Consider the following 27836-nt stretch of genomic DNA (forward strand, 5'->3'; position numbering starts at 1 on the left):
TTGCCAATGATAAAATTCAAGCTTTAAATAAAAATTAGATTCTGTAAAACTTGTATCCATCACTGTAAACTTGATGGCTTTTCAATACTTAAAGACTTTTCTAATGATATTGATGGTGATGTTAAGGAATGTTACTTTTTGATATTGTTTAATGAAATGTGTCCACTGCATCACTCAGTTAATTGATATATTTGAAATGATCAATACATAATATTACAAAATCATGTAGAGGTAGAAGATTGATTCAAAGTGCAAGACAGATCGATTCATGTTTAAGTAATAAAGTATGAAAAGTTTATTGGGGGCTGGCCGAGTGGCGCGTTGGTTAAGAGCTGGCTTGGGACACCAGAGGGCCCCAGTTTGGATCCCACATATGAGGGCCAGTGACACTGCCCTCTACAGCTAAGATGCTGAACAACAGCTCAACCTGGAGCTGGGCTGCTGTGACTCATCGTGACTGCGTAAGCTGCAGCCCCTGCTGCAGTGGGTTACCATGGGCTACCGTGTGTAGCCAGCAGCCAGCGAGAGCGGCCGGCAGCCGCGGAGAGCGGCTGTCCAGAAGCCGGTGACTGATCTGCCTTGCCCTGGAAGAGAGCAATGATGGAGCCAACTTGGGCCAGTGAAGCAACGTCCTCCACAACTAGACTGAAGAACAAAAGGACAGCAACTTGTCTGTTTCCCTCCCCCAATTCCCCAATAAAAATCTTTAAAAAAAAAGAAAAGTTTATTGGTATTCAGGTTCAACATTACAACTAATCTTCGTACATTACAGCTAAAATTTTGACAATTACTACTTGTCAAATTTTGGTGTAATCAAAGGAGAATATCAGCATTAGGAATGAACATTACAATATCCTTCCCTTTTCCAGTTACATATCTGTGTGATACTGATTTTTTTAATATACATTAGTCAGAACAAGCTAGTGTCATAGATGGACTATCACAGCAAATTGAAAAATGCAGCTATCTTCTATTAAACCAAACATCAGATTTGCAAAGATGTAAAACAGTGCCTCTTTTTCTCATTAATTTTTGTTTCTGAAAATATAGTTTTTTTAAATAAAATTATTTGGGTTAATAAGCAATAAATGGGTTTATACTGTTATTTTTAATGAGTTAAATAATTTTTATTGTGGTAAAATATACATGATTTCCCATATTAACCATTTTTAAGTATATAGTTCAGTGGTATTAAGTATACAGTAATACCTTGGTTTGCGAGCATAATTCATTCTGGAAACAAACTACTGATATTGCAAGACATCGCTTATTTACCAAGTTAAAATGTATTAGAAACGTTTGCTTGTCTTGCAGAACACTCGCAAACCAAGCTACTCACAATCCAATGTTTTACTGTATTCACACTTCTCCAGAACTTTTTCATCATCCCAAACTGAAAGTCTGTACCCAGTAAACAATAACTCCCCTTTCCCCAGCCCCACTGCCCCTGGTAACCACCATCCTACTTTCTGTCTGTTTGACTATTCTAGGTACCTTATTATAAGTGGGATCATAGGGTACAGTGAGTCCTCACTTATTAACATCATGGATAATTTCTGTGACTATAAGTAAAATGATGTATAATGAAACCAGTTTTACCACAGGCTAATTGACATAAATAAAAGTTAAGTTCCTATGGCATCTCATCAATGTTATAATGAAACGGCATTGAATGAAATGATGTTATTTATGGACCTGCTATATGTGTTTTCCTGTGTCTGGCTTATTTCACTTATAATGTTCTCAAGGTTTGTCCATGTTGTAGATGTGTCAGAATTTTCTGCCTTTATAAGGCTTAATAGAATTCCATTGTATGTACATACCAGTTCTGTTTATGTATTCATTCGTCTGTGGACACTTGGTTTGCTTCCATATTTTAGCTATTGTGAATAACCCTTTTGTGAACGTCAGTGTACAAGTATCTGTTCAAGCCTCTGCTTTCAGTTCCTTTGAATGTATACCCAGATTTAGAATTGCTAAATCATATGGTAATTGAATTATTATTTTTTGAGGAACTGCTGTACTAATAAGCAAAGAGGTTTAATTTTTCTGTTTTAATTTCTAATGCTGTAAATTATCAGTGGATACCATCCACATAAATAAAAACACTCTTAGATCCTTAGTAATTTGTAAGAAGGTGCTGAGACTTAGACGTTTGAGAATCAGTGGTCTAGTGGAATGAGAGAAGTGGAGAGGTCAGTTAGCAAGTCACTCCAGTAGAGGACAAGCTGGCCTGGACTTTGCTCAGAGAAGCATGGCCAGAGTGGTAAGAAGAATCTGTCATATGAGTAGAACTTGAAGAACCTGGAGATATATGTGACCTTGAGAAGAGAAGCTTTTAGAAAAGACACAGTAGCTATCTTTGAATATCTGTAGGTATCTCACAGAAAAGGGATTAGGCTTATTTCCTGTGACCTTGAAGGTGGGGGTGGGGTGATAGTGGCAAATTTTAAGGGGAGTCAATTTTAGCTCATAATAAAGAATTTTTTAACATAATAGTTCAAAGATGGAATTGGCTAAGGTAGGGATGGAATGAGTTTGTCAGCCTGAAAGCTCACTTAGAGTGTCTAAGAGTTTCTAAGCTGGAAAACCTCTTGGAGAGAAGAGTCAGTCATTAAGTGGTGAGTTGACCGAGAAGGACTCTGTAGTCCCTTCTAGCCCAGAAATTCTGTGACTCTTCAGGCACGGAATAGCCTGGGAACGATAGCCTAGGATGAGCTTGGTGGCATACTGAGAAGTGGAGGGGACGGGCAAGACTTCTTCAGAGAGAATTAAAGGACCCTTAGGGCCCTTTTCGTGTACCTTCCTATGCCTGGGTTTGTATTTCATGGGTATTTAGCCTCAGTTTACCTCTCAGCGTCTTTGACTGAGCTGTGGCTTCAGCCACTTTGCTTCTCTCCTTTCCTTTATTCACCGAGTTGAGAGATTTAAGATTGCCAGTGGCCAGCGCTTTGGATTGAGACTGTTCTGGTGGAAGTAGAAAGAAAACTGGAAAGATTCGTGTGTGCGCATGCGCATCTGTGTGTGTTGGGAGGGAGTGGGGGGCGGAGATGGTCCTGTGTTTTCAGAATGCAGAATGGTGAAGAGTGTCAGAAATGTCTGTGTCAACAAATGCAGGAAGCATGGATGCCTGCAGGGCCAACTCTCTTGCTAGATTATGTTTCTGATCATATTTTTTACCAGGTCTTATAGTGAGCTAGAGGCATTTTGTTTAAAAGAAGGTTTAGCTTTTGTTGTAGACATTTTGAAATCTTCTGTTTCCAGTCACTCCTTCCCTGCCAATCTGTCACATTTAGTCCATTGCCGCCTGGGCACATCTTATACTTTATAACACAGCTTTAACTTACATTGGACTTCACAGCCTAAAACTAACTTGGAAATTTTTTCTATTTGAGTCTCACAATAGCCTAGTTCAGTTATTACTTTCCCTATAAAATAAAGAAGAAAATTGACATACAGACAGGTTAATTAACTTGACCAGGGTGATAAATAAGGCTGAGAGATGATTCTAGGTCTTCTGATGCAAAACCCCACTCTCATTTACTCCTAAGTAGTTTTTAAACTATGCTCTGTTACCTCCAAGGATTCTGAAAATGTTCTAGTCGTTTAAAAATACTTGATTTAAAGTTATATTAAGAAACGACACTCTTTCAAATGCACTGTTGTATCAAATACTTCCTAATCTACTGTGCTTCCAAATTAACTTGCTGCATAGATCTCAGAAAAACAAAAACAAAAACTCTGCTTTTTTCCTATTTCTTCATATGTTTGGAGCACTTACAAATGTGTCATTGATGAGGAAGGATGTCATTCTGCACTGGTCTTTCAAAATATTTGGGCTTCCGCATATCCACTCAGGGTACATTATACAAGTAAGGAGGCTACTGCAGGGGGTATCTGTGCTTAGTGTCGGCAAAGCTGAGCACAGGTGCACCTGCTCAGCACCACTGCTGAGATGTGTGACACATGAGCCAGAAACACGTCACATGGCAGCAATGTCATGGTATGCACAGTTTCAGCAGTTACAAGTATCAGAAGCTCTTTGTCTGATTTATTAAATTTTATTTTTTATTTTTTAAAATTTTTATTAAGTTTATTGGGGTGACATTGTTAGTAAAATTATATAGGTTTCAAGTGTACATTTCTATAATACATCATCTATACATGTGTATTGCATTGTGTATTCACCACCCAGTCAGTTCCATCACCATATATTTGACCCCCTTTACCCTCTTACTCTTTGTCTGAATTTTGTATTTATGATAAATAATTTTAATGATTTGTCTTTAAAATAAAAATTTTCAATTACTTGTCTTTCAATTTCCCACAGCAGTTTAATTGGGGAGTGTGTTGAGATTGCTAGGAAGGCTATTAAAAATGCAAACACTTGGGCTAGCTGAGTGGCTCGTTGGTTAAGAGTTGGCTTGGGAGCACGAGCTCTGAGCAGCAGGGCTGCTGGTTCAGATCCCACATGGGCCAGTGACGCTGCGCCCTCTACAGCTAAGATGGTGAACAACAGCTTAACCTGGAGCTGGGCTGCTGTGAGTCGCTGGCGATGGCGTAGGCTGTCGTGAGCTACCGTGAATGGCTGACAGCCAGCGTGAGCGGCCAGCAGCTGGTGTGAGCCGCCGTGAGCGGCCATCCAATGGCTGTCGACCAATCTGCCTTACTCGGGAAGAGCACAATGGTAATACCAACATGGGCCAGTGAAGCAACGTCCTCCACAACTAGACTGAAGAACAAAAGGACAGCAATTTGTCTGTTCCCCTTCCCCAATTCCCCAATAAAATCTTTAAAAAAAAATGCAAACACTTATCTCTGTGAATCAGGATTTTTCTTTATATTGAGTAACCAAACCAAAATGCAAAAAATAAATTGTATATTGAGATTTATCAGAATAAAGTTGTACCTTTTTAATGTTAATCAGACCTTAGTCCATGAGAAATTACTTACTGTTCTCATTGTCTAGCAATGTCACTTTCAATGTGTTTTATATAGTAGGATTCCTAATAGGGCTCAGATTTCATCTGAAAAAAGATTTAGGACCCTAAAGCATGTTTGAGAACTGCTATGCCTTACGATGTTGTCCTGCTTTTGATTTTCAGATTTCTCAAGTTTTTTGTAATTAGCTGAGATGATTAATGAATATGGTTTACTTTTGATATAAAAAAGTATATCTAGGAGTATAGCAACCTTGAAGCATTGAAAATGTTTAAGAGGAATAACCAATTTCTCTCTTGAAGTTCTTTAAATTGCACTGCCTAGGAGTCATTTCCAAATGCAGGCTTAGTAAAAGAAAACCTATTTCCTTTTGCCATGGTACTTTTGAATAATGAGCAGGGTTTTGCAGCTTTTCAAATCCTAGGAATAACAGACTGGAAAGTAGTCTCTTTGGTTAAAAATATTTTTTATAAAGTTCCTTGATTATTTGGGGTGGATTTCTCAAAAAGGATATAGCATGGTTTGGTCAATATAATTTTGTTAAGCAACAGTTAATGACAAGCTAATATTGGGGATGCAGAAATGAAGAAGACATCATCCTTGCCTTTGAACTTAACTGTCAGAAAGACAAACAGGTGAGCTGCTAAGTGCTGTCATGGAGGAACAGAGTGTACTGTCTTTGCAGGCACGGAGGGGGGAGTCAGGAAAGGAGGTGATATGTGAGGGGAACTGGAAGGTCTTTGTTAGGGTGGTGAGGGTGCCCTTGCATCTGAGGAAACAACCTGAAAAAACCCTGGAACTCTTCAAAGATTTGGCAGTTGGGGAATCAGTGAATATGGTTCACTGGGACTAGACAGTAGGGTATGCATAGGGAGGAGGTGTAAGAAAAGAGAGGATGCTGTTAGCTTGGTGGAAAAGGAGCTGATGAATTTGGAGAGATAAGTTGGTTTACATTGTGAAGGGTCAAATATGCCCGCCTTCTTAAAAAGTTTAGACTTCTCGTGTATGCTGTGGAGACCCATAGCCAGGACAAACTTATGTTTAGGAAGAAAATGCTGGAGGGTGGATTGGAAAAGGGAGAAATTGGTTCATTTATTTAATAAGCATTTATTGAGCACCTACTGTAAAGAAACTATTCTAGGCACTTAGGATACAACAGTGAATGAATAGACAAAGATATCTGCCTAGTGGAGCTTACCACTTACAGTGTAACAAGATAGACAATATACCAATAAGCATAGTAAATAAACTGATCATCCAGTATGTTAGGGGGTAATAAATGCTAGGAAAGAAGAAACAATAGAATAAGGGGAAGTTGCAATTTAAATAAGGCGACACGATGTCCAGCTCAGCAGCTGTTGCAGTGATCCAAATGAGAAATGATGAAAGCTGAGGACTTAAGTATGGGACTTCAGAATGGAGAGAAGGAATAGATTGGGGCATATTTTCCTTTTTTTGTTTTTGACCCTTTTTATTGTAAAATAAAACACAAACAGAAGCTATACAAAACAAATCTATAATGAATTATTATAAGATGAATGACCTTGTATTCACCCTGGTAAAAAAGTGCAACTTTGCCAGCACCCCACAAAACCCTCCATTTGCTGCATCCCAATCACAACCTGATTTTAGTAATCACTTTTTGGAATTTCTTGATTGTTCTATTAACCAAATATATAGCCCTAGACACTCTTAATCTTGTCAGTTAAAGGTATTTTTGATATGCTTTTTAAAGTCCTTTAAAATCTACAGGTTTTTCTCTCCTTTTCTTCTTTTTCCTTATAATTTATCAGCTGAACAGCTGAACCATATGATGTTTAGAGTTTCTCACATTCTAGATTTTTCTGATTGCACACTCACGGTGAAGCTTAACACGCCCCTCTGTCCTCTGTGTGAATTGTAAATTGACAGCTGGACCCAGAGGCTGAGGCCTGAGCTGACTCAGGAGGCCACACCATTGGCGGTGGTGTTCTTTCACTGAGAAGCACGTGATGTCTGCTTGGCTTTTGCAAGGTTAAGAGCTGCTTCTGCTCCATGCCCAGAATTAGTAATTTGTTAGGGGTTGCAAAATGGTGATATTTTAATTATATCTGTTTTAGTTATTAGCTGGAATACTTTTATAAAGAGACATTTCCCCTTATCTATTATTTGGTTACCCAGTGGTACAATTCCTAAAAGAAAGGAAGGATAAATGACTTTTCCTTTATTTACCACTTTCCAAGACAATAAGTTGGTTCCCTATCATCTTCAAATTTTCTCATTTGGCCTTGTGTGGAAAGGGTGCCCTGGTGGGTCAGTTTTAAGAATTCATATGTGTTAGGCAGCTCCAGTCTCTGCAGACCTCATCTGCTATACTGGATTAGACAGAACCCCTCCCAGTGTCAGCTCCTGTCCTAATACTGGCTTATCGTATATTCCAGTGAATTCTTGTTGGCTACTTTGGAGTTCCCATTTTTACATTCATTAGCTATCTCACTGCTTCCTTCTGCTTCTTCCTGCACAGATGCTGATATCATATAGGTCTTGCGATATGATACTCGTTTGTCCCCAACCGCTGGTATTTTAGGTTTGTGGAGGATATCTTATCAAGTTTTGTTGTACGTGTTTTCCTGGGGGTTTTGGTTTTTCTACCTTGTTGCTTGGTCTGTTTTTATGTGGAAATCAAGGAGATTAAAAAAAAACACAAAAATTCACTGCCACCAGTGCCATCTTCCCAGGAATGGGTTGAATCCTAGACGAGTTAGAGTGGCACTGAGAATAACTGAAGCTTCTGACTTGGAAGATCTGGTGAATGGTAATTACATGGATGGAGATTAAAAAAGAGACGAGAAAGCACAAGGTAGTGAGTCGAAGATAAGATCAATTTTTGATTTCTTAGGTATGACATGCTTATAAGATACCCTAACAGAAATGCCTGCTGTTGAAATAGCCTTCTAGAATCTGTCTAGAATCTTCATAGAATTGTCCAGGTCAGACAATTAAGTTTGCAAACATGTTGCAATTATGTTGCTAACCTTTTTTTTTTTAAATCAGAGGGATTATTCATTATAAATTTGTACCAACTGAACAAACAGTTAACCAAGTTTTCTATTTGGAAGTGCTGAAAAGGCTGCATGAAAAGGTTAGACGACCTGAACTATCCGCAAACAATTCATGGCTCTTGCATCACGACAATGCACCAGCTCACACGGCACTGTCTGTGAGGGGGTTTTTAGCTAGTAAACATATAACTGTATTGGAACACCCTCCCTACTCACCTTATCTGGCCCCCAATATTTTCTTCCTTTACCTGAAGATAAAGGAAATATTGAAAGGAAGACATTTTGAAGACATTTGGGACATCAAGGGTAATCCGACGACAGCTCCAATGGCCATTCCAGAAAAAGAATTCCAAAATCGCTTTGAAGGGTAGACTAGGTGCTGGTGTCAGTGCATAGCTTCCCAAGGGGAGTACTTTGAGGTGACTGTAGTGATATTCAGCAATGAGGGATGTAGCACTTTTTCTAGGATGAGTTCGTGAGCTTAATTGTCCGACTTTGTAGGTGATGAAAGAGCAACATGTTGAAAGTAACTGAAGCCATTATAAGTTGGAGAAATTATTATTTTTGGTAAAATTAGAGTATGAAAAGCCAGTAGAGTAGAAAGCCTGCACCTGAAGATGAAAGACGCTACTAAGCATTTGTGAAATACTTTTATATATTTTCCATAAATATGCACGACAAATGCAGGTTCATAGTGAGCAGTAATCCCACCAGGAAGACACTATTCACAGCTCCATTTTAGGGCTGCAGCTGGGTTTCTGGTCGTTAGGTGTAGATGCTGTGTGCATGTTGGATATAATAGTAAGAGAATGAATTTATGAAATCTGAGTATTTTTCCTACCAGAAAAAAATAGATGTTAAGTATTCATAAAGATAAAAACCCTACATGACGTTAAATATTTATAAGCTGCGAGTTTTTATATTTAGACTACAGTGTATTATCACAGATCATCTACATTAAGAGTAGGTGAAAAAGCCTCTCTTGTGAGCTGGTCCAGTTAATTCTAAGGTGCTCTGATCTCAACGGGGAGTTTTTAAATAGTGTGCACATTTGGACACTCCTTTTCAAATTTTCATTAGCATGAAATATCAACCCAAATGACTTACTTTTGACCTCTGTCTTTTTTTTTCTTCTTCTGCTTTCTAAAATTAGGCCAGTCTTCAGAGACCTGAGATTAAACTTGAATCACTAAAAGAAGATATTAAGGAATTCTTTAAAACATCAGGTTTGTAAGTTGCTTTTTTTCTAAAATTTTACTGCAAAATAAGGAAATATTTTACTTGAATGGAATATTTTATCCCCAGCCATCCAATTACTTACTCAAAGTTGTGAAACAGTGGCTGAATAAGTTTCTATTTGGGAAGAATTAGAACTTTCAGACATATCAATAAAATGCTGCAAAAATTCAGGAGCACGGGGTGAAATGACTGACATTAATCAAATTTTTTTGGCTTTTGAAGTATTTTATTGTTTTTTGGGGTTTGCTGGACATTAATCAGTTTTCAATATTGTTACCTTCCTGATTAAAAAAAATCCTGAATGTATAAAGAATCGCCCTAGTTAAGCAACTTGTCTCTTACTTTTTATTTGTGGGGGATTTTTTCCTTCTACATTTATTTTCTCTCCTCTTTTCTACCCTTTCAAAGAAAAAAGGAAAATCCTACTTCTTTTTAGAGCAAGAAAAGAGGTTCCCTAGTCTAGCCTTTGCGCATGGAAACTGAGTTGTTTAGTGGCTTTCTTACCCAGAAAAGTTCAAGTACTAAGCAGCCTATCTAACCTGTCTGACTGGTGGTACCTTATGCTAATCTGCTTCTGTGGTTCAGGAGTTAACTGACTAGTTAACTGTAACTAATTACTTGTGATCTGTGTTTGTCAAGTGCCTGGCTGTTTCTTGCCTTTCCCTTGGAAGATTCCTCTTAGCGCTGGTAGTACAATAGCTAAAGGTTTGTGCATTCATTGAGCACCTAACAGTAGAAAGAAATTTTTCTTCCATTTTGAGAGAATGTGCAATAGTTTTACTAAAATAATATGTTGACAGCTTGGCGACTCAGTGTTTGCCAAGGCGTAGAGTGAATGTATAGGAACTAATTCCTTAATAACACTTTACACAGCAATTGACAGTTGATAAAGTTCTTTCAAAAATGAATATAACATACAGTTTTAGATCAATTTAATTGTAATGTATATTTATTTTGGAATATACATTATTATATATTATTATATACATATTATTATAATATATAATGTTTATATATTTTATTTTTTTTAAACAGGTTGGGAGAAGAAACTTCAGAATGCTGTTTATAGTGAACTGAGCGTGTGAGTTTTTCCTACCTATTTTGAGATACAGTTATGTTTAGCTGTATTTACTTTGTAAGTCCTGAATACAGGATTGCTATATCCTCTCAGTGTATTATTACTTCTCATTAGTATTTATATAGCATTTCAAATAAGTTAATCCTTTTAAAAATTATAGTTTTGCCTGAGGATTAATTTATATCCCCAAAATTTTATATTGACAATTCATTTATGCAGTGTAATTAGGGAATAAAATGTTTCTCATAAGTTAATATTTCAGAAAACTGAAGCTTATCAACATTCTTTTTATTATTGCCAGTTTGGATATTATCCTTTTTATTTTTTTGGTCTTTATAAATGACCATTCTAAACATAATTAACTTTTTTTTTTTCAGAATTGGTATCATTATTAAGAACATCAATGTTTTTTATTTATGTGGACTTGCCCTCAGAATCTGTTGAGGTTTATAGAACTATTTTTTGTTACAAAAATATAGATTTAAATGTTAGCTTTTGTCGTTTACTGAACATTTTATCATGTGCCAGCACTGAGCCAGGTGCTGGGAGTATAGTGTCAAACAATAAGCACGACCCCTGCCCTCACAGAGTTTATAGTCCAATGGAGTTCTTGTGTCTGCTGGGTTTCCTGTTTGTACTGCTATCGAGGTATCTGTGTCTCTAGCATGCTCTAGTCGCTACCACTCCCATTTCCAATTTGCCCCTTCTGATGATCTGCTGTTAACTGGAGACAAGATAACCCAGTCCACCAGAGCTATTTCTAAACTAAAGAGACTCAGATGAAAGCCTGTGGACCTGTGCTGAGACACACATTTTTAAAATTAGTATTTGCTTCTTTGCTTATCGCCATTTTCCCAGATCGTTTTGAAGTCTTAAATTACATCAGATGTAATTGTGATCTATGAATTAAAGTTGATTGTGACTATACCTTTGATCCTGGTCACCAAAGAAATGGACGTTTATCATGACAAGTAAGGTTTTAAATTCACACTACGTATAGAGATGCCACAGGCTGATTAGTATGAACATGCGACTTATCTGTCCATTAGGTATAAAGCTTGTAACTTCAGTGTCTTTGTGTCCGGTACTGGTGGGATCAAAGCATATGTCGTGTGTAATTCCAGACATTGGAGTCTCATTTGATGATTGTTATTTTTGTGGTCTAACACAATCCTAAAAATTGTTCTATGCAACAGGGAGCTCTTTACTTGTGGCAGGACAGTGTTTTATTCATTGTCATATCTTCAGTATCCTACACAATGGATGTGAATGAAATGTTTTTGAATAACTTGTTGGGATTTTTGAAGGGTCCAGCAATACTACCTTTTTTCCTCACTGGGGTTCTGAACAAATTGAGATACAAGATAAAACACAAAGGCCAATGGGAGATCAAAGTTATGCTTTTATTTCTGATATGGACTAGGTGGGAGGACATAGCCGAGTACAAGGGCAAAACAAGTCCGTTAGCTGAACTCCAGAATTAAATAGACTTAGTCTTCCAGTTAAATAGTGTTGGTGAGCACGTTCAGTTCATTCTTCCCAAATTTAACAATTAAATAAGGCACTGAACTTCTTCTGTGGTATAGAGTAGTGCCCTGGAGAGAGGCCAGGGATGGACAGCCACAGAGCGCTTTTCACGTGGAAGGGCCCATCCAGCGTGGGGAGGAAGTGTTACCCCAACATAAATCACAGGGATAAAGTGCACTCAGCATATTTTGTTGTATTAGTCATTGGCAGAAACCATTAAATGGACACGTAAAGAAAGCAAAAAATAAAGTGGAAGTATTCATTAGGTTAAATAATTGGAGCAAAAAAAATTACTGTCATGCCTAATAGAGGTGTGGACACATGAGCTATACAGATGATACCTAAAAATTGCTCACGTCATTTTACTTATTATATTTTGTAAGCATTCCAAAGATTTTTGTCAGATGCTTATTTAACAAATATAACTGAAAACTTTCCATATTCTATTATTTACATGAAACTTGTAACTGTAGCCCAGGTTAGCTCTTCCAGCTTAAGATTGCCTATGCTGTTTAATTATTGTTCATTATTTGTTAATAATTATTTAATATTATATTAATAATTTACATTGATTGAATGCATATTTTATGACAAGCACTGTGCTGAACAATTTATCTGCATTGCGTCATGTAATCTTCACAGATATAGAATCTATCATCACCATTTTACAGAAAAGAAAACAGACTTAGACCACTTAAGTAACTTACTGAAATGTAGATCATATAGCTAATAAGTGGCGGTGTAGGGACTTGACCTCCAGAGGTCTGATTCCAAAGCACGTGAGTTTTACTACATCTCACATAGGTTTATATCTTATCTCTTGCCTGGATTAAAAGTGTTATTAAACAAGAATTGTTTTACAGTATCTCCTATAGCATCAAATAAATGATACTGAGTCAGACAATAGTTATTGAGCCATCAGCCAATGCTAACACATGATAAATATGTGTTGACTTGAGGAACTCAGTGTAATTATCAGTCTTAAACTTACTATAAAGATTTCGCTAAGACAGTCTTTACATTGAAAATGCACCAATTTCTTTCTGTGTCGTAGTCTTCATCATACTTTGTATAAAGCAGTTTGTAAAGAATTAGATGACTTATCATTTTCCCTTCAGGAACATAAAGAAGTAAATAAAAAAGATTTTAAAAATCTTTATATGTATATGTTATAAAAACATATACCATAGTCTACTGTTATAGTAGATATATGCAAATGCCTACCATACTTTGGAGAGGTAGGAGGCCAGTAGTGGGCCAAAAATGGAAAGATTTTAGAAAATGGGTACCTTACACTAGACCTCAAGATCATGGCGTTTGCGGGAAGAGTGCTCAGGCAGACCACCTGGATCAAAATATTCTGATCATGTAGCTCTTCTTTGCCTGATTTGAAATGTTACTGTGCACTTGCTATGCGTTATGTTCTGAGGATCATAAACAATCTCGAGCCTCTGCTTTTACGGAGCTTACACCCTGGTGGGGCACAGACACTGAAGAGGCAATTACAGTCCAATACGATAAGCGCTATGGTAGAGGAAGTACAAGGAGCACAGAGGGCAGGCACTTGACTCGGATTGCGGATGTCACAATGGCTCAGGAAAGGAAACAATATTCAGGCTAAGATCTAAAAGCTAAGCTAGAGTTAGCCAGGGGAAGGAGTGGAGAAGAGAACTGCTTTAGGCAGAAGGGAACAATGGCCTCAGATTTCAGAAGGGAGCAAGAGGCTCTGAGACTCAGAGGTGGAAATGTGGCCCCTTGGAGGACCCAGAGGGGTCTCTCTGGCTGGGCGGTACAGGGGAAAGGATGATGCTAGGTAGGTAGGCAGGGTTGTGCTCCATCCTCAAAGCTTTATAGCCTGGGTCCTGAAAGCATTTGGGTGTCAGTTTAGAATTTTAAGCACAGTAGTGACATAATCATATTTGCATTTTATTCATTCGGCAGTGTACTGGTTATCTGCTATGTGCCAGGCGTTATGCTAGTCGCTGGTGAATGAGGAAGACATTGCTCCTGGATAACAGGCAGGCAAATTGGAAAATAGTTTGAAAATAGTGTGGCAGCAGGGGACACTGCTTTAGAGTCTGTCGGATGAACGCAGGCAGCGATGTGAGTGGCCTAAAACAGTGTCAGTGGGGTGGAAACAGATGAGAAGTATTTAGGGGGCTAGCACCAGGCAGGAGTCGAGAATGATGCACAGTTTCCGTGCATTCTTCCTACCTGACAACCCTCATCTCTTCAGATGACTAAACGCGAGTGCCTCAAGGACAGACATTTTAGCCTGTTTTGTTCACTGCTGTATCTCTGTTACCTTAAACACTTAGGTTCCCATTAAATATTTCTGAATGAATAAATATCTAACTTGATTTTGTTTTAATATTAGTGATTTTGGGATTGCCACTTCTTGCTACCTGGTTTTTTGGGGTTTTTTTGGATAAATTTCTTTGAGAATTAAATAACTCTTACAATCATCAGTAAGTCCTCTCAAGTTTTAATCCTAAATTTCCAAGTTTTATTAAATTTAGAAAGAATTAATATTAAATGGAAGGATTTTAGAGTGATATTTAATTTTAAACCACATGTCCCTTTACAAATTATATATTAAGCAGTATGATAGTTTTAAAACTATCTTGCATATAAGGAGAAATATTGAGGTATCTCTATATCATCAATTATTTTCCTTTGACAAAGGTGATTTATTTAGGTACATGGAATGTAGATTTCAGAGGAAAAAACAATAGCTAGAAATAATCAGTAAGTGAAACTACTTTATAAATTAGGTAGAATAGGTTCCCTTTTTCTATTCTAAAAATGTTTTTTATGGACATTTGAGCCTTTTACGCTTAGGTTCTGGGATTGGTACAAGTGGCTTGGTATATCATTAACCCTTCACATGCCGATGTCCCACTTTGGATGAGGAATTTCTAGAAAAATCAGCATATGGTTCTTGATTATTGGAACATGGTTGCTTTGCTGTAGGAGCAAGTCCTGTGATTAACTTCAATAGGAGTAATATGTTGTGAAAGAGCAACATATAAGGAACCTCTAAGTAAATGTTGAACTTTCATGTTCTCCTATTGCCTTCTCTGTCTGTGGTTTCATGTCACCCTGTGCCTCAACCATTATATTTCAATCCTTCTGGCTTCTCTGATTTTTAAACATTGCACGAGTTTCCACCTCAGGGTCTTGTGCTTGCTGTCCCTCTGCCAGGACTATTCTTCCCAAGGTCCTTGGGTGGTAGGTTTCTCCTCACTCATGTAGGACTTCAAATATTAGCTCCCCAGGTGTCTTCCCTGCTCTCCCCAATCACTTCTACCTCATTACCCTGCTCTCAGGTTTCCATGGCATTTATTACTATCTCATCTTATTCTATGTGTTTATTTTTATAATTATTGACCGTCTTTCTTTACTAGAATGTTAGGTATGTGAGAACAGGGGATATTGTCTTAATCACCACCGTATACTCGGTACCTAGAATGGCTCAAAAATTTGTTGCATAAATAAATGCTTTCTTAATAAAAACAATACATTTTGAATATAAAATACAAAATTACTTAGAAAACAGAAATAATTTATAAGACATTAAAATTTATTAATTTTACTAAATTTGTAAATTTATGTAGTATGTATTAAAACATGGCTATTACAATAGATAGTATTTATATTACCATTTTAACTGTGTAAAAAATATATAACCATATAGAAAAGGAAATTGAATAAAGTGAAAAGAGTTGATATGTTAGTAAGTCAACAGATTTTTCTCGACCTTAAAAAATTCCTCTAAATGTAATATTTATACATTAAAATGAACAGTTATGACAATTTTCCTATGAGCATTTACAGAGCTAAATAATTTTAAAATTACCTCAATTTATGAATTCAGATTATTATGCAATTTGACAAGTAATTCAACTGCTAATCGAAAACTATAATACTAGTAGTATAAGAATTAAAATTTTATTAGTCTCTTGCACCTTGTGTAAACACATAGAACTGCTAACAAATGTTCTGTTTCATTTATAACGTGGACTACAGAGGTAAGTAATTTCTAACGAAAAGAATTAGTGAATTACCAAGAATAATGTACAATAATTAGCTGCCTCTTTTTTCCCCTAGGTTTCCTTTACCTAGTCATCCTGCTGCACCTCCTGAGCATCTCAAAGAGCCTTTGGTGTACATGAGAAAAGCACAGGTTGGCTATTGTTCATTTTTTATTTTATTTTTCCATGCCAAGTTATATAATGCAGAGTGAAAGATCCTTATTGATATCAGGACTATATATTATTCATTATATGAAAAGCTGGATAAGAACCACTAAAGGGATGTGAATAGTATTTGCATACTCTTCCTTTTTACTTTCAGTAACCAAGGTTCACACCTATTTCACTAAAGTAATCCTGACAATGTAGAGTAGAAGAAAAAAATTATGTACCATACTGGCCTGAAATTTAAAATATGATAAAAGTATTATACAACATTCATTCTTCATTCTCTGTGAGAATGAAGAAATTAAATGGGAATGAACTGACTCATTCTTACATTAAAATTTTATTTGAAATATATTTGTCTTCACGCACTATTAATTGTCTTCTGTTGCAGAAGTCAAATGAATTTGCTATCTAAAATGGGCCAAAAACAACTAAAATCACTTAAAAAAAAATAAAATAACTTAAACAGAAACAATGTAAAAAGCTGCTAAAATAGAAAATCAGTTCTGTCACATGCCCCTGACTCTGAACTGTCCTTTGTCGCGGGCGACCTGGTCCACCTGCCTGCCAGGTGGCACTGTTCCTGCCTCACAGTGCTGGGCAGGACTCTGTGACTGCCACTACCGAGGGCATTTAATGGAAACCACAGGGTCGTTCTTCTTTCTCCATCACAGTCTCAGAGATTATTATGAAAAATTTCAAGTATACCCCAAAGAACTCCCATGAACCCATCATCTAGCTTCAACAATTACCACAGTGGTTCTGCTGCTCCAAGCAATGTCTGTGGCTTTGTGTTACCATGTTTCACAGAAGTGGATGTTAGGCAGATTTTTATTTTTCAAGCTTTATTTAAAAACCCTCAAAATTAGATTGTGAAGGAAGCAATACAAACAAAAAACATGGAGATACTTGAGGAACTATGTCATATATTTCTATCTCTACGTGGTACCTTTAGGGCTTACAAATCAGATAATGTTTGTTATTGATATGTCATAAAGCATAATCATTAAATGATACACATGTGAAAGGATTGTTTGATATTTTCTTGTAAAGATATAACCCCCCTCCCAAATAAAAAGGTTGGGTCTAAATATCTTTTGGTGAAATTTGAACATTTCCAAAAGGTTTGGAGAACACATCAGTTTTAGTATATTAGGTGTAAGAAACAAAACAACAGTTGGTTTTCTATTATGACTGAAAAGAAGAGATAGGTAAATAGTATAATAGATCCATTCTTACAGCCTACTGCTGGTTGCGGAGAACATATATGAATGGTAGGTGTACGTATTGTGTATGTGTATGGTACTTCTCTCTTTTCTTTCCAGACTTTCCATTAAGTCAGGGGTCGGCACACGACAGCCCATGTGCCAAATCTTCCCTGCCACCTGTTTTTATTCCTAGCTAGCCAGCTAGGAATATGTTTTGAGTGTTTTCAATGGTTGAAACATCAAAAGAAAAATAATATCTTGTGACCCATGAAAATTATGGAAATTAATAAAATATGTTTTATTAGAAAATGGTCTCATTTATTTACGTATTGGCTATGGGTGCTTTTGCAGTAGTTAAGTAGCTGCAATAGAGATGTTATGACATGCAAAGTCTAAAATGTTTACTGTTTGCCCTATTACAGAAAGTTTGCCAATCCCTGTACTAAATGATTTATTCTGTAAGAGTAGAGACTGTTTTTTTATCCTCAGCCTCTAGCACAGTGCCTAGCCCACAGAACACTGTCAGTAAATATTTGTTGAAATAACTGATTCTTTAACCATGGTCATGCTAAATTCCTCATCTATAGCTGGTATCTGCCTATCTTTCTATATTTGTCCTCCTCGAGTGACCTAGTTCTTCAGCTTCCTGGCCTGTTCAGCAGGTCTCTCTTCTTTGCATGAAGCTACCTAATTTGGATTGCATCACTGCCATCACGTTCCCTCCTGCACCTCATAGTCTCTGCCCCATTAGATTTCTACTCTGTCTGCCATTCCAGTTTTCAGCCTAAGGATACCTCTACCGTCTACTTTTTCTCTTCTCCCAAACTGTTGAATACTTAGGAGGAAAATCACCTACGTTTTATGTTTAACATTAATTTTGGCTAAGTCCATCTATTCCTCTTTCAGTGGATTCATTTCGCTGCCCATCAGTCCTTTTATTATTCATCATTCACTACCTGCTTCTCAGTTAGGCTTTTCCTAAGTTTTTCCATGCGTGTGCAGCCCGAAATTCTGCCTCTCTCTCACCCATTTTTAACATTTCCCACTTTATATTTAGATCATCTCATTCAAGCTTTCATAGCTTCTCTCTTTGGTGCCACATCTTTTTGGCTCCAATCCTCTATGATCAACTATCTACTGTGTATTCCTTCTGTGAGATCAAACTCAACGTGTCTAAAACTGACAAGATATTATTCCTAAAAGGAGCATCTCTTTCTGACTTTCCTATTTCTGTTAATTGGTTTCCATCATTATAGTAATTTAGACTTGAAATATCTTTGATCTCAATTTTCCATATCCAGATAGTCACTAAGTTTTATAAATTATGTCTTCCCATAGTGTTATGTATGGCCTTCTCTTCTTTTTCATGATCAAGGCCACTACCATAGTGATCACAATGATGATGATGATGATAATGACAACTATGTATTATTGAGTGCTTACTTTTTTCAGGCGTTAATTCATATCCTTTCTTACTCTTACATCTCCTAAATTTTGATGTGTCTCCCTGTCACCTTATGTAATTTCAATACAATTAACTTTAACTACAAGCAGATGATTAGCTCTATGATATATCTTACTGCCTTCTAACAAACTTTTAGTGACTCCCAATTGCCTAACAAATTAAGTTCCTGCTCCAAAGCCCCAGCGTCCCCTTTCACTTTATCGGTTTCTGCTGCTTATAACTGTGCTGTGTGCCCTTCCAAGTGAATCATTTTGTCTTTCCCTCTTGCATCTTGAACACTTTTCTTATTTTTTCTTGTCATGGGAAGCCCTTTCTTCCTGCTTTGCATTATTCATTATGAAAATCCCATCTGTTTTTTGAGGGTCAGCTCAGATGACATCTCTTCTCTGATGTTGTTTTATTATCCCTGTTGAAAAGGATCTCTGCCTCTTTTGGACTCGTTTAGCGCACTGTCATTTTATGGCCCTTATCACAAATTCCATTCTATCATAGTAATTTCTGTACACGTCTTTCTGACTTTTGTTATAAGTCTTTTGAAAACAGTAACAATTTAAAAATATTTTTGTATACCCATTAAATCTGGTATACTGACCTTTCTGTAGCAGGAGCTTAGTAAGTTTATGTTAATGAATAGAAAGACCCATTTGCTATCACACCAATGATTATAATATTCATTTAAAAGATATTTACTGAATACCTACTCTGCTATGTGCTTTGGGAGATTCAGAAATAACTTAGATACAGATTCTGCCTTAAGATAACTTCATGGTTTAATAATTGAAAGAAGACTTGGATATAAGTAGTTGTAATAAATAGAAAGTAGAAAGTGCTGTGTGCTGCAGGGGAGATGGCTAGGAAGTGTTGGAGGCATGCTGGGAAGTAGCTGGGGATGGGTGGTTTCTTACCAGGCTGTTCTTTGCTCTTCATAGTCCAAAAGAACTTTAAAAGTTTCAGCTAGTGTTTCCTACCCCTTTTATTCGCTAAAATGTGTGGGCAGAAAATATTTTAGAACTGTACCCTGGAAAATTTTGATTCCTTTTTTTTCCCTATTAAAATTTGGAGTTATTTAACTTCACTTAGCTCTTGCTTTTGTCTTCAGAGTTGGGATGTAAATCAGTTCTCCAGTTTTTGGCAAGCTGGGTTGGTGTTCAATTTTCTGAGCTGATAAAGGAAAGAGCCTGCTTATTCTCTGTATCAGCATTTCCCAGAGTCTTTTCTGCTGAATACTGGCCCCGGAGAGGCTGCACGAAAAGGGTTCCACGGACAAATAAGTGTGGGAATTGAGGCATGCACTGACCTTCCTCTTGGTGAATCACAACGTATTTTATAATTTTTAATAGACTTTATTTTTTACAAGTTTTACATGGACAGAAAAATTGAGAAGGCAGTACAGAGAGTTTCCATAGATTCCCATACCGGTTTCCCTGTTACTTCTTACATTTGTTACGATTAGTGAACCAGTAATAATACATTATTATTAACTGAAGTTCGTGCTTTACTCAGGTTTCCTTAGCTTTAACCTGATGTCTTTATTTTGTTTCAGGACCCCATCCAAGATAACACATTACATTTGGTTTTCATGTCTCCCTAGGCTCCTGTCGGCTAGGACAGTTTCTCAGACTTTCCTTGTTTCTGATGACCTTGACTGTTTTAAGAAGTACTGGTCAGGTATTTTGTAGAATATCCCTCTGTTGGAACTGGTCTGATGTTTTTCTTATGATTAGATTGGGGTTGTAGGTCTTCTGGGAGGACCACAGATAGAAAGTGCCATTTATATTCATCACATCCTATCAGGGCACACACTATCAGCATGATTTATCACTGTGATGTTGACCTTGATCGCCTGGTTGAGGTAGTGTTTGTGAGGTTTCTCTACTGTGAAGTTACTCTTTTTCTACCCCTTTGTATCCTGTCCTTTTTGGAAGGAAGTCACTATGTATGGTCCACATGTAAGAAGGGGTAGTTATGTTCTATTTTTTTGAGGAGGGAGTATCAACAGAAATTATTTGGAATTTTTCTGCATGGAAGAGTTGTTCCCTCACCCCATTTATTTATTTATTCAATTCCTTATTTATACCAGTATGGACTCATGGATATTTATTTTCTACTTTGGGTTTTAATCCAATATGCCTTAATTTTGTGGTTTACAATCTATTTTGGCATGTTAAAGGCTCAGAGAAATTCTGCAGTAAAGAGACTGTTCAATTTTATCTAATCCAGTGTTCCAACTTATGAGACCATGAAACCCTATTTCCATGTGAAATACTTTGGGAATTGCTTTGCTACACGTTTCAGAGAAAGTACTATTTGAGGAAACTGATATACCGCGTGATAAATATAAATACATGCGTTTTCTTGTGTGCTGGTAAGCACACAGAGCTCTGAGTCTGTGCCAGGTACCGCTTTAGTGCTTTACAAGTATTCGCTCATTTCGTATTCATGAAAAGCCTATGAGATAAGTTACTCTTATGATCTTACATCCAACTTCACGAAACTAGTAAGTGGAGGAGTTGGGGTTTGAACCTGGAAGCCTGGCTCCAGGTGATATTCAGTCCAGAAATGCTCAGGCTCAAAAATCAAAATACGCTGTGTAGTTGTATTTACTCTGCTCTCTGTCAATCCAGTAACCTAAGCAAAAATGAGAATTATCGTAGTTTTATATTATTTCATTTCTCATCCCCTTCCTAACTGGTCTTCTGTATTGTCACTCCATTTCTCTAAAATTCCAAGACTTTTAGGATACAATTCTAATCCACTCATGGTTGCAAGGCTGTTAATGATTTTGTTCCTTTTTACCACTCAGGCCTGATTTCTTGCCTTCTCACACGGTCCCTCCCCATCCTGCCACTCGCCTCCCCACTTCCACATGTGCACATTCTCTCTGTCTAATCACACTCGGCCTCTTTCAGTTTCCAGTAGGAGAACCATCTCTCATACTGTTGCTTCTACCTGCAACTGCCTCTCCGCAGATCCCACATATTTCTGGCTAACTTATGCACATTCTCCATGTGTCAGGTTACATGACAGATTGTTTAGGAAGGTTCTCTGATCCCTAGATTTCAGATTTTCAGGTACTTTCCCTGTGTCTCCATCTTCTACACGGGAGGCACCCTGTACTTCCTACCACAACACTGGGTTGTTTGTATCATTGCCTAGATCCTGTCGTCTCTGAAACAGGACCAGTGTGTCTCTCTTTCCCAGCTGTATCTCTGACATCTGGCACTGTGCTTGCCACGGGAGGTGTTCAATAGGTATCATCATAATGACGAATGAATGGAATAAACAAAAAATGGAAAATATTCCCCCCTAGAAAATATTCATGCTGTTTTTCCTAGTATAGTTACATTTGTAGAATCTTATCTAAAGGAAAGCATCAGAGAAACACAGAAATTTATGTTCATGATGATAGTAAAAAATTTAAAAGAATCTAAATGAACAACCATAGAACTTGGCTTAAATATAACATGGTATCATGTTATACAGGCATCAAATATGTAATTTTTAAAGAAATATCATGAAATATGAAAGTGCACACAATGTAATCTTAAATGGAAAAAGCAAAACATAAAACAATATAATGCCACTTTAATTAAATATGTACACAAATGTGTGTGTGTGTGTATAATATATATGTATATCAATTATATACATACATGCATAGGAAAATGAAAGAAGAGAACAAAATGTTAACAGTGGTTATTTTCGGCTGATGGAAATTTGTGGATGCTTATTTATTATTTTATTCTTTATATAGTGTTCTGTTTTCCAAATTATCTTAAGTAGATGTGTTACATTGATAATCAAAGAATTACTAAAATCTTTTTCATTAGGTAGCTGGGTTATAATTATTTTGTTTTACTTTATTTTTTGACAGAGTGAAGAAACTAATTGTTATTTCATAGTTTTGTTTTAAATGCTATTCATATATATATTATGCAGTTTTTAAAGACTTCTTATTTTCATTGTTATAAAAAAGGTGATAGCTAATACCCATTTAAAGATTTCAATACAATTGTGATTTTTTTTTTATAAATCTGTTGCCTCTCATTGCTTAGAAGTTACTTTATTTCTAAAAACTTGAAATCCTTTGAGTTAATATCGTAGATTCCAATTAGTAGGGAAACTGATTTGAAGGCAGCTGTAATTTCATTTGGAGAGGATATGGGTTTGGGTAAAAGGTAATGTCTTCCTATTTAAACATTTTAAATGTAAAAGGCCATTCATTTTCTTTTAAATAACATTTTAAAGCTTTATTTATTTTGTAAGTCTTTTGGGTAGAAAACATTACTTTTTGTTTTGTATTACTGCACTGTCATTTTTTAAGAACTTATTCGCTATTTTCACTCTTTTTTGTGCTAAGTATATATTGAAATTTTTATTTAATAGCACAGGAATAACTATCTTTTTCTTGAGCATTTATTTTTGAGACTTGGGGGTTATATAACCATCTCTACAAATAGAACCTGAGAAAAATGAAAGCTAGAGCTAAACTGGACTTTTACATTTATCCAGTCCAACTCTAGAGTTCATCTCCTTTTCCTCAAGTACTTCTGAAACCATGGAACTAACTCATGATTTCACTGACTTATGCCATTTTGGTTGTCTTTTACTTGTTAGAAAGTTTCTTTTTTATATTAAATGGTCATGTGCCCCTTATAACATTTACCCACTGGTCCTAGTTTTGTGCTTAGCATATAGAAGGCACACCATATATGTCAGTGAGTCAGTGAGTAAACAAAGGAAAGAATGAATACCACTTAATTATGATTATAGTTTTTGAGGGAACCTAAAGGGTGACCCAGCTTGAAAGCAGCCACTTTATTCATCTTGGATTTCCCCTCATTGTCAGGAAACTCTATTCCTATTTCTGATGTCTGTGGAAATGACTTCTCTGACCATCTGATTGTAGTTCTTGCAAAGGGCAGCTTGGAAAGGCCCTACCAACCTCGTCATTGTATCATAAATATGGAACAGTGGGTGGAGAAGATGTGCTGAACCACTATGATCACTTTTCTTTCAGTTTTTAAAAAATTTTAAAGGAAGTGGTATGTATTCTCTTGACAACTGGAAGTTTGGTATATCCAGTTTCCTGTTTCTTTGCTCATTCTTTTATATTCTTTCTGTGGCTTATGACATATGGACTGGTACAGCCCCTATGAACTTTTTGAACCTTTCCCATATTATTTATCTGTTTTATCCTCCCCACCTCCACCACAAAAGTGATGTGTTTCTTAGGGACAGGAAATTGTTTTTATTCGTCTTTTGTGGCATGTGTTTAAATAAGTGCCCAATAAATATTTGTTGAATCAGTGTCTTCATTATTTGAAAACTCAGCCACTATACCTCATTTTCCCGTTCTAACCTCAAAAATCCCATTTTTTCTCAAACTTGAACATACTTTTCCCCTTTCCTTCCTTCAATTTTCAGTCATATTCTTCTGGGTTATTCCTAAGATTTTGCTTTAGTTGTGGAACACAAAAAAAATGGTAATTGAATAGAATTTGATCAGCTTTGCTTCAGTTCTTAATATTCTTTCTCATTCTACTCTCATGTGTTCTTTTTAAAAGCTTCCTTATTCATAAAATGAGGGTAATGATATGTATATCACAGGATTAATAAAATAACATGTAAACACGTGTAAATTACATAGCTCTGTTTCCTAAACTTTTCATTCAGAATGCTTTCCTCTGATGTCTGATTTCTTTGTAACTTTTTTCTTAACTATTTCCTCTCTCTCTCTAAAATATAATGTTAAATGTAAAGTTCACACATTGAAATACTTGGTAGAGTGGAATATCCATTTAGGAGAACTATGATTAATCACTCAAAATTGTAGTTGATAGAAAATAAATACTTAAATGAGATATTTTTGCCAAAATAATTTTTTAAAGGATAAGTTGACAGATGTGTTACAGAAAATTTTGTTAAGGGATCATTCCAGAAGGTGTCATTCTATTTAGAATGGCCTTCATGTTTGAGGTTTTAGTGGGCTTTATGTTGTATTAAAATTGTGTTTTGCCATCTGGAAAATACGTGCAGTATATATGTTTGTTATGAGCCACACGTTGAAGTCTATTGTAACTTTAGTTTTTTTTTTATATCGGAGAGTTGTCTTTTTATTAGTTTAATAGTCCTTTTTATGAGTGGTTGAAAATGAGGATTTTTTTTTTAATTTGAAGAGTGAGTTTTTGCATAATTCTTACAACTTAGTAAGACCTCTTCAAGTTCAAGAAAATTAAGCTGTACTTTAAAGAGAGGCAAGATCCAAATTCAGATAATCCTGAGCAAACATAATTCACATTTAAGAAAAAAAGATTGAAAATAGACGGAAGCCAGATGACACGCATCTGAGGGGCGCACGTGCACACACTGCGCCTGTTGGGAGGTGTAGCTCTAGTGATTCTCTCTAAACGCTGGAAACTTAAAGGTGAAGCGTAATGAAATAATGTACATACACAGCCTGGAGACAGGAAGCCTTCAGACGGGACAGGCAGCTTTACCCGCAAAACGGTCGGTAGCCTGAAGGTCCGCCCTCAGGCCGCCTCAGTCAGCCCGCCAGCTGTTGCGTGCGCTGCGCTCGCCGCGGGCCCGCCGCCCGCCTCCCGCCCGAGAAGCCGGCGGCTCCGAGGTTCCCTGCACCCCGCTCCGCCCCGCGTGAAAATGAGGATATTTGGAATCATAGTTCCATAGATAGCGATTTGGTTCTTTATATAATAGAATAAATAATTTAAAATTGGATCTTTAATCTTTATGCAAATTTTATTTTTATAGTAATGATTAAAATGAAATTACTTTGTAAAAAAATATGAGCTTTCTTGTACCTGTTCCCGCCACAGTCGGGAGTTGGGGGGGGCAAGTGACAGAATGCTTCTTAGAGAAAATGTTGTTTAAGCTGAGGTCTAATAGTTGAATAAAATGTATCCAGATAAATTGAGAATAAGAATGTTGGGGGTGAAAGTGGGCTGTGTTGTAATTAATGTTTGATCATGAATAAAGTACTCTAATGTATTTGGACCTAAGAGAAATATTTACAGTAAAAAAAGTAAAGAGAATTGAAAATTAGCCAGTAAATGGAATTACTTTGGGGGGTATTTTATACAATTTAAGAGTATTATTTTATTCTTGAAAATCTATTTGCATATATTTAATAAAACAGACCTTATACATTTCACACAGCTCTACATTTCTCCTATAGATGACTAAATTTTTGTTCATTCGTTTTGATATGTTCATTCATATCAAAAATATTTAAATGCTTGCAACATTACTTAGAATAGAAATCTGTCCAATTATTGAGCGTCTTTTATGTGCTAGACAAAGTGTGATAATGCACCATAATAGGCGAAGGAACTGGTGGTTTGAGAGCTCATATGCAGTAGGCACCTAATACCACCTGGGGTGGGGGACCAGGCAAGAGAAGGCTTAATAGAGGTGAAGACCTGAAAGGTGAGTAAGATGTATTCAGATAAAGCAGGAATAAGTATGCTGGGAATTGGAGTAGAGCATTGAGAATATATTCCAGATAAAGAGAGTAATGAATGTATTTAAATATGTGTTAACAGAGAAGCTATGAATAATGATAACTATAGTAAAAGTTATCAATTATTGAATGATTATTATGATGATGTTACTGTTCAAGGTGCTTTACATCTTTAATCTTTATAACAACCACATAAAGGAACAATTATTATTATTTTACTTTTATTGACTAGTTATAACTGTCCTTTATGAATAATATAATATAGTTCTTTTCTCCTTACTTGGTCTAAATTTTGGACCTTTGATATTATTTTATTTTAGTTTCAGTGAGTCTGAAGTGGCCTTTTTAGGCCTAGGCATATTTTAGTAAAAAGCCAAAAAAAAATTATGACATTTTATCTTGGCATTAAACAGAATAGCTTACTGAAATATGATATATTAATATATGGATAATCAATCTATGACATACTATTAAAATTAACTTATTATTTCAAGCTTATAGGAAATTTAGGGGATAGAGAAGAAGGTAATCAATACTGTGAAAAGCAGTAAGACAAATCCTGATTGTGACACATTCTAAAAGAGAGCTGTCCTGGACTCCTCAGAACAGTCAATTATCATGAAATAGAAAATGACAGAGAGACTCTAGACTAAGCTACACTAAAAGAGACCTAACAACCAAGTATAATGTAATGAATGACTTTTTAATGGAGCCTGGATTTTAAAAATGTGTGAAAGACATTTTGGGGATAACTGCAAAATTTTGATTATGGACTGAATATTAGATGACCTGGAATATTATTAATTTGGTGTGTGTGATAGTGGTATTATGGATATGTAGGAGAAGGTTCTTATTCTTAGAACATTCATACTGAAGTATTTAGAGCTGAAAAGTCATGTTTGGAAAAGTGACAATATAATAGTTTCTGTAAAATTTTATTTTTTGCTAGGTCATTAGTGTGATTCCTGAGTATCAAACATTTATAAAATGTTTAAATTTAATTTTCCTTTTTATTATCTGCTATTTTTTCTTTTAATGTTTATCACCAGACTTACAGATTTTTTTATTTTATTTTTTTATCTATCCCCATTCCCATCCTTCACTAGAATGTCAGTTTTATGAGGACTGTTATTCATGGCTTAGTTCACAGCACTAAGGATAGTATCTGGTGCATAGTAGGCAGTAATCAGTATTTGTTGACTGAACTAATGAATGAAGATAACCAATCTCAACCAACCTCACCAAGTTCTATATAACTCATAATATCTTTAGTTTCTTTACCAGTGTTTTGTTTGTTTGTTTGTTTGTTTGTTTGAATCAGTTTCAGTATTGTTAACCAGAAACAATAATAGATTGTTCCTTATATTTCAGGGAAGTTGGGAAAAAAGAATTTTGAAGAGTTTAAATAGTATGTGCACTGAGCTGAGTATCCCATTGGCACGAAAGGTACTTTTAACATTTAAGTTTTTTATTGTGAATCAAGCACTAGGAAGTATCATGAGGTTATAACTGTTAGGCAGATTTATCTTTTTTTTTTTTTACTAGTATATCACTTTGTTTTGAAACAAATCTGTAAAGGGCCAATTATGTGGGTGTATTCTATATAGATTTCTATTACGTGTGTTGTAATGCTTTTCGTAATAAACCTATAACGA

At 36.2% G+C, this 27836-nt stretch overlaps 1 protein-coding gene across 3 annotated transcripts in view; it reads left to right on the plus strand.

The window, feature by feature from the left end:
- The window catches only part of TBC1D19 (TBC1 domain family member 19), a 120822-nt gene that overhangs the window by 13417 nt on the left and 79569 nt on the right, over positions 1-27836 (plus strand). For 2 of the 3 annotated variants that reach the window (XM_019642427.1, XM_019642429.1), the window contains exons 2-5: positions 9136-9208; positions 10257-10302; positions 15937-16012; positions 27553-27627. In XM_019642427.1, the coding sequence (XP_019497972.1) occupies positions 9136-9208; positions 10257-10302; positions 15937-16012; positions 27553-27627 (270 nt within the window). Of the gene's footprint in view, positions 1-9135; positions 9213-10256; positions 10303-15936; positions 16013-27552; positions 27628-27836 lie in introns of all 3 variants that reach the window. The other variant, XM_019642428.1, reaches the window with a different exon arrangement.

Source organism: Hipposideros armiger, unplaced genomic scaffold (assembly GCF_001890085.2).
Source record: "Hipposideros armiger isolate ML-2016 unplaced genomic scaffold, ASM189008v1 scaffold_68, whole genome shotgun sequence".
Classification (NCBI taxonomy): Eukaryota; Metazoa; Chordata; class Mammalia; order Chiroptera; family Hipposideridae; genus Hipposideros; species Hipposideros armiger.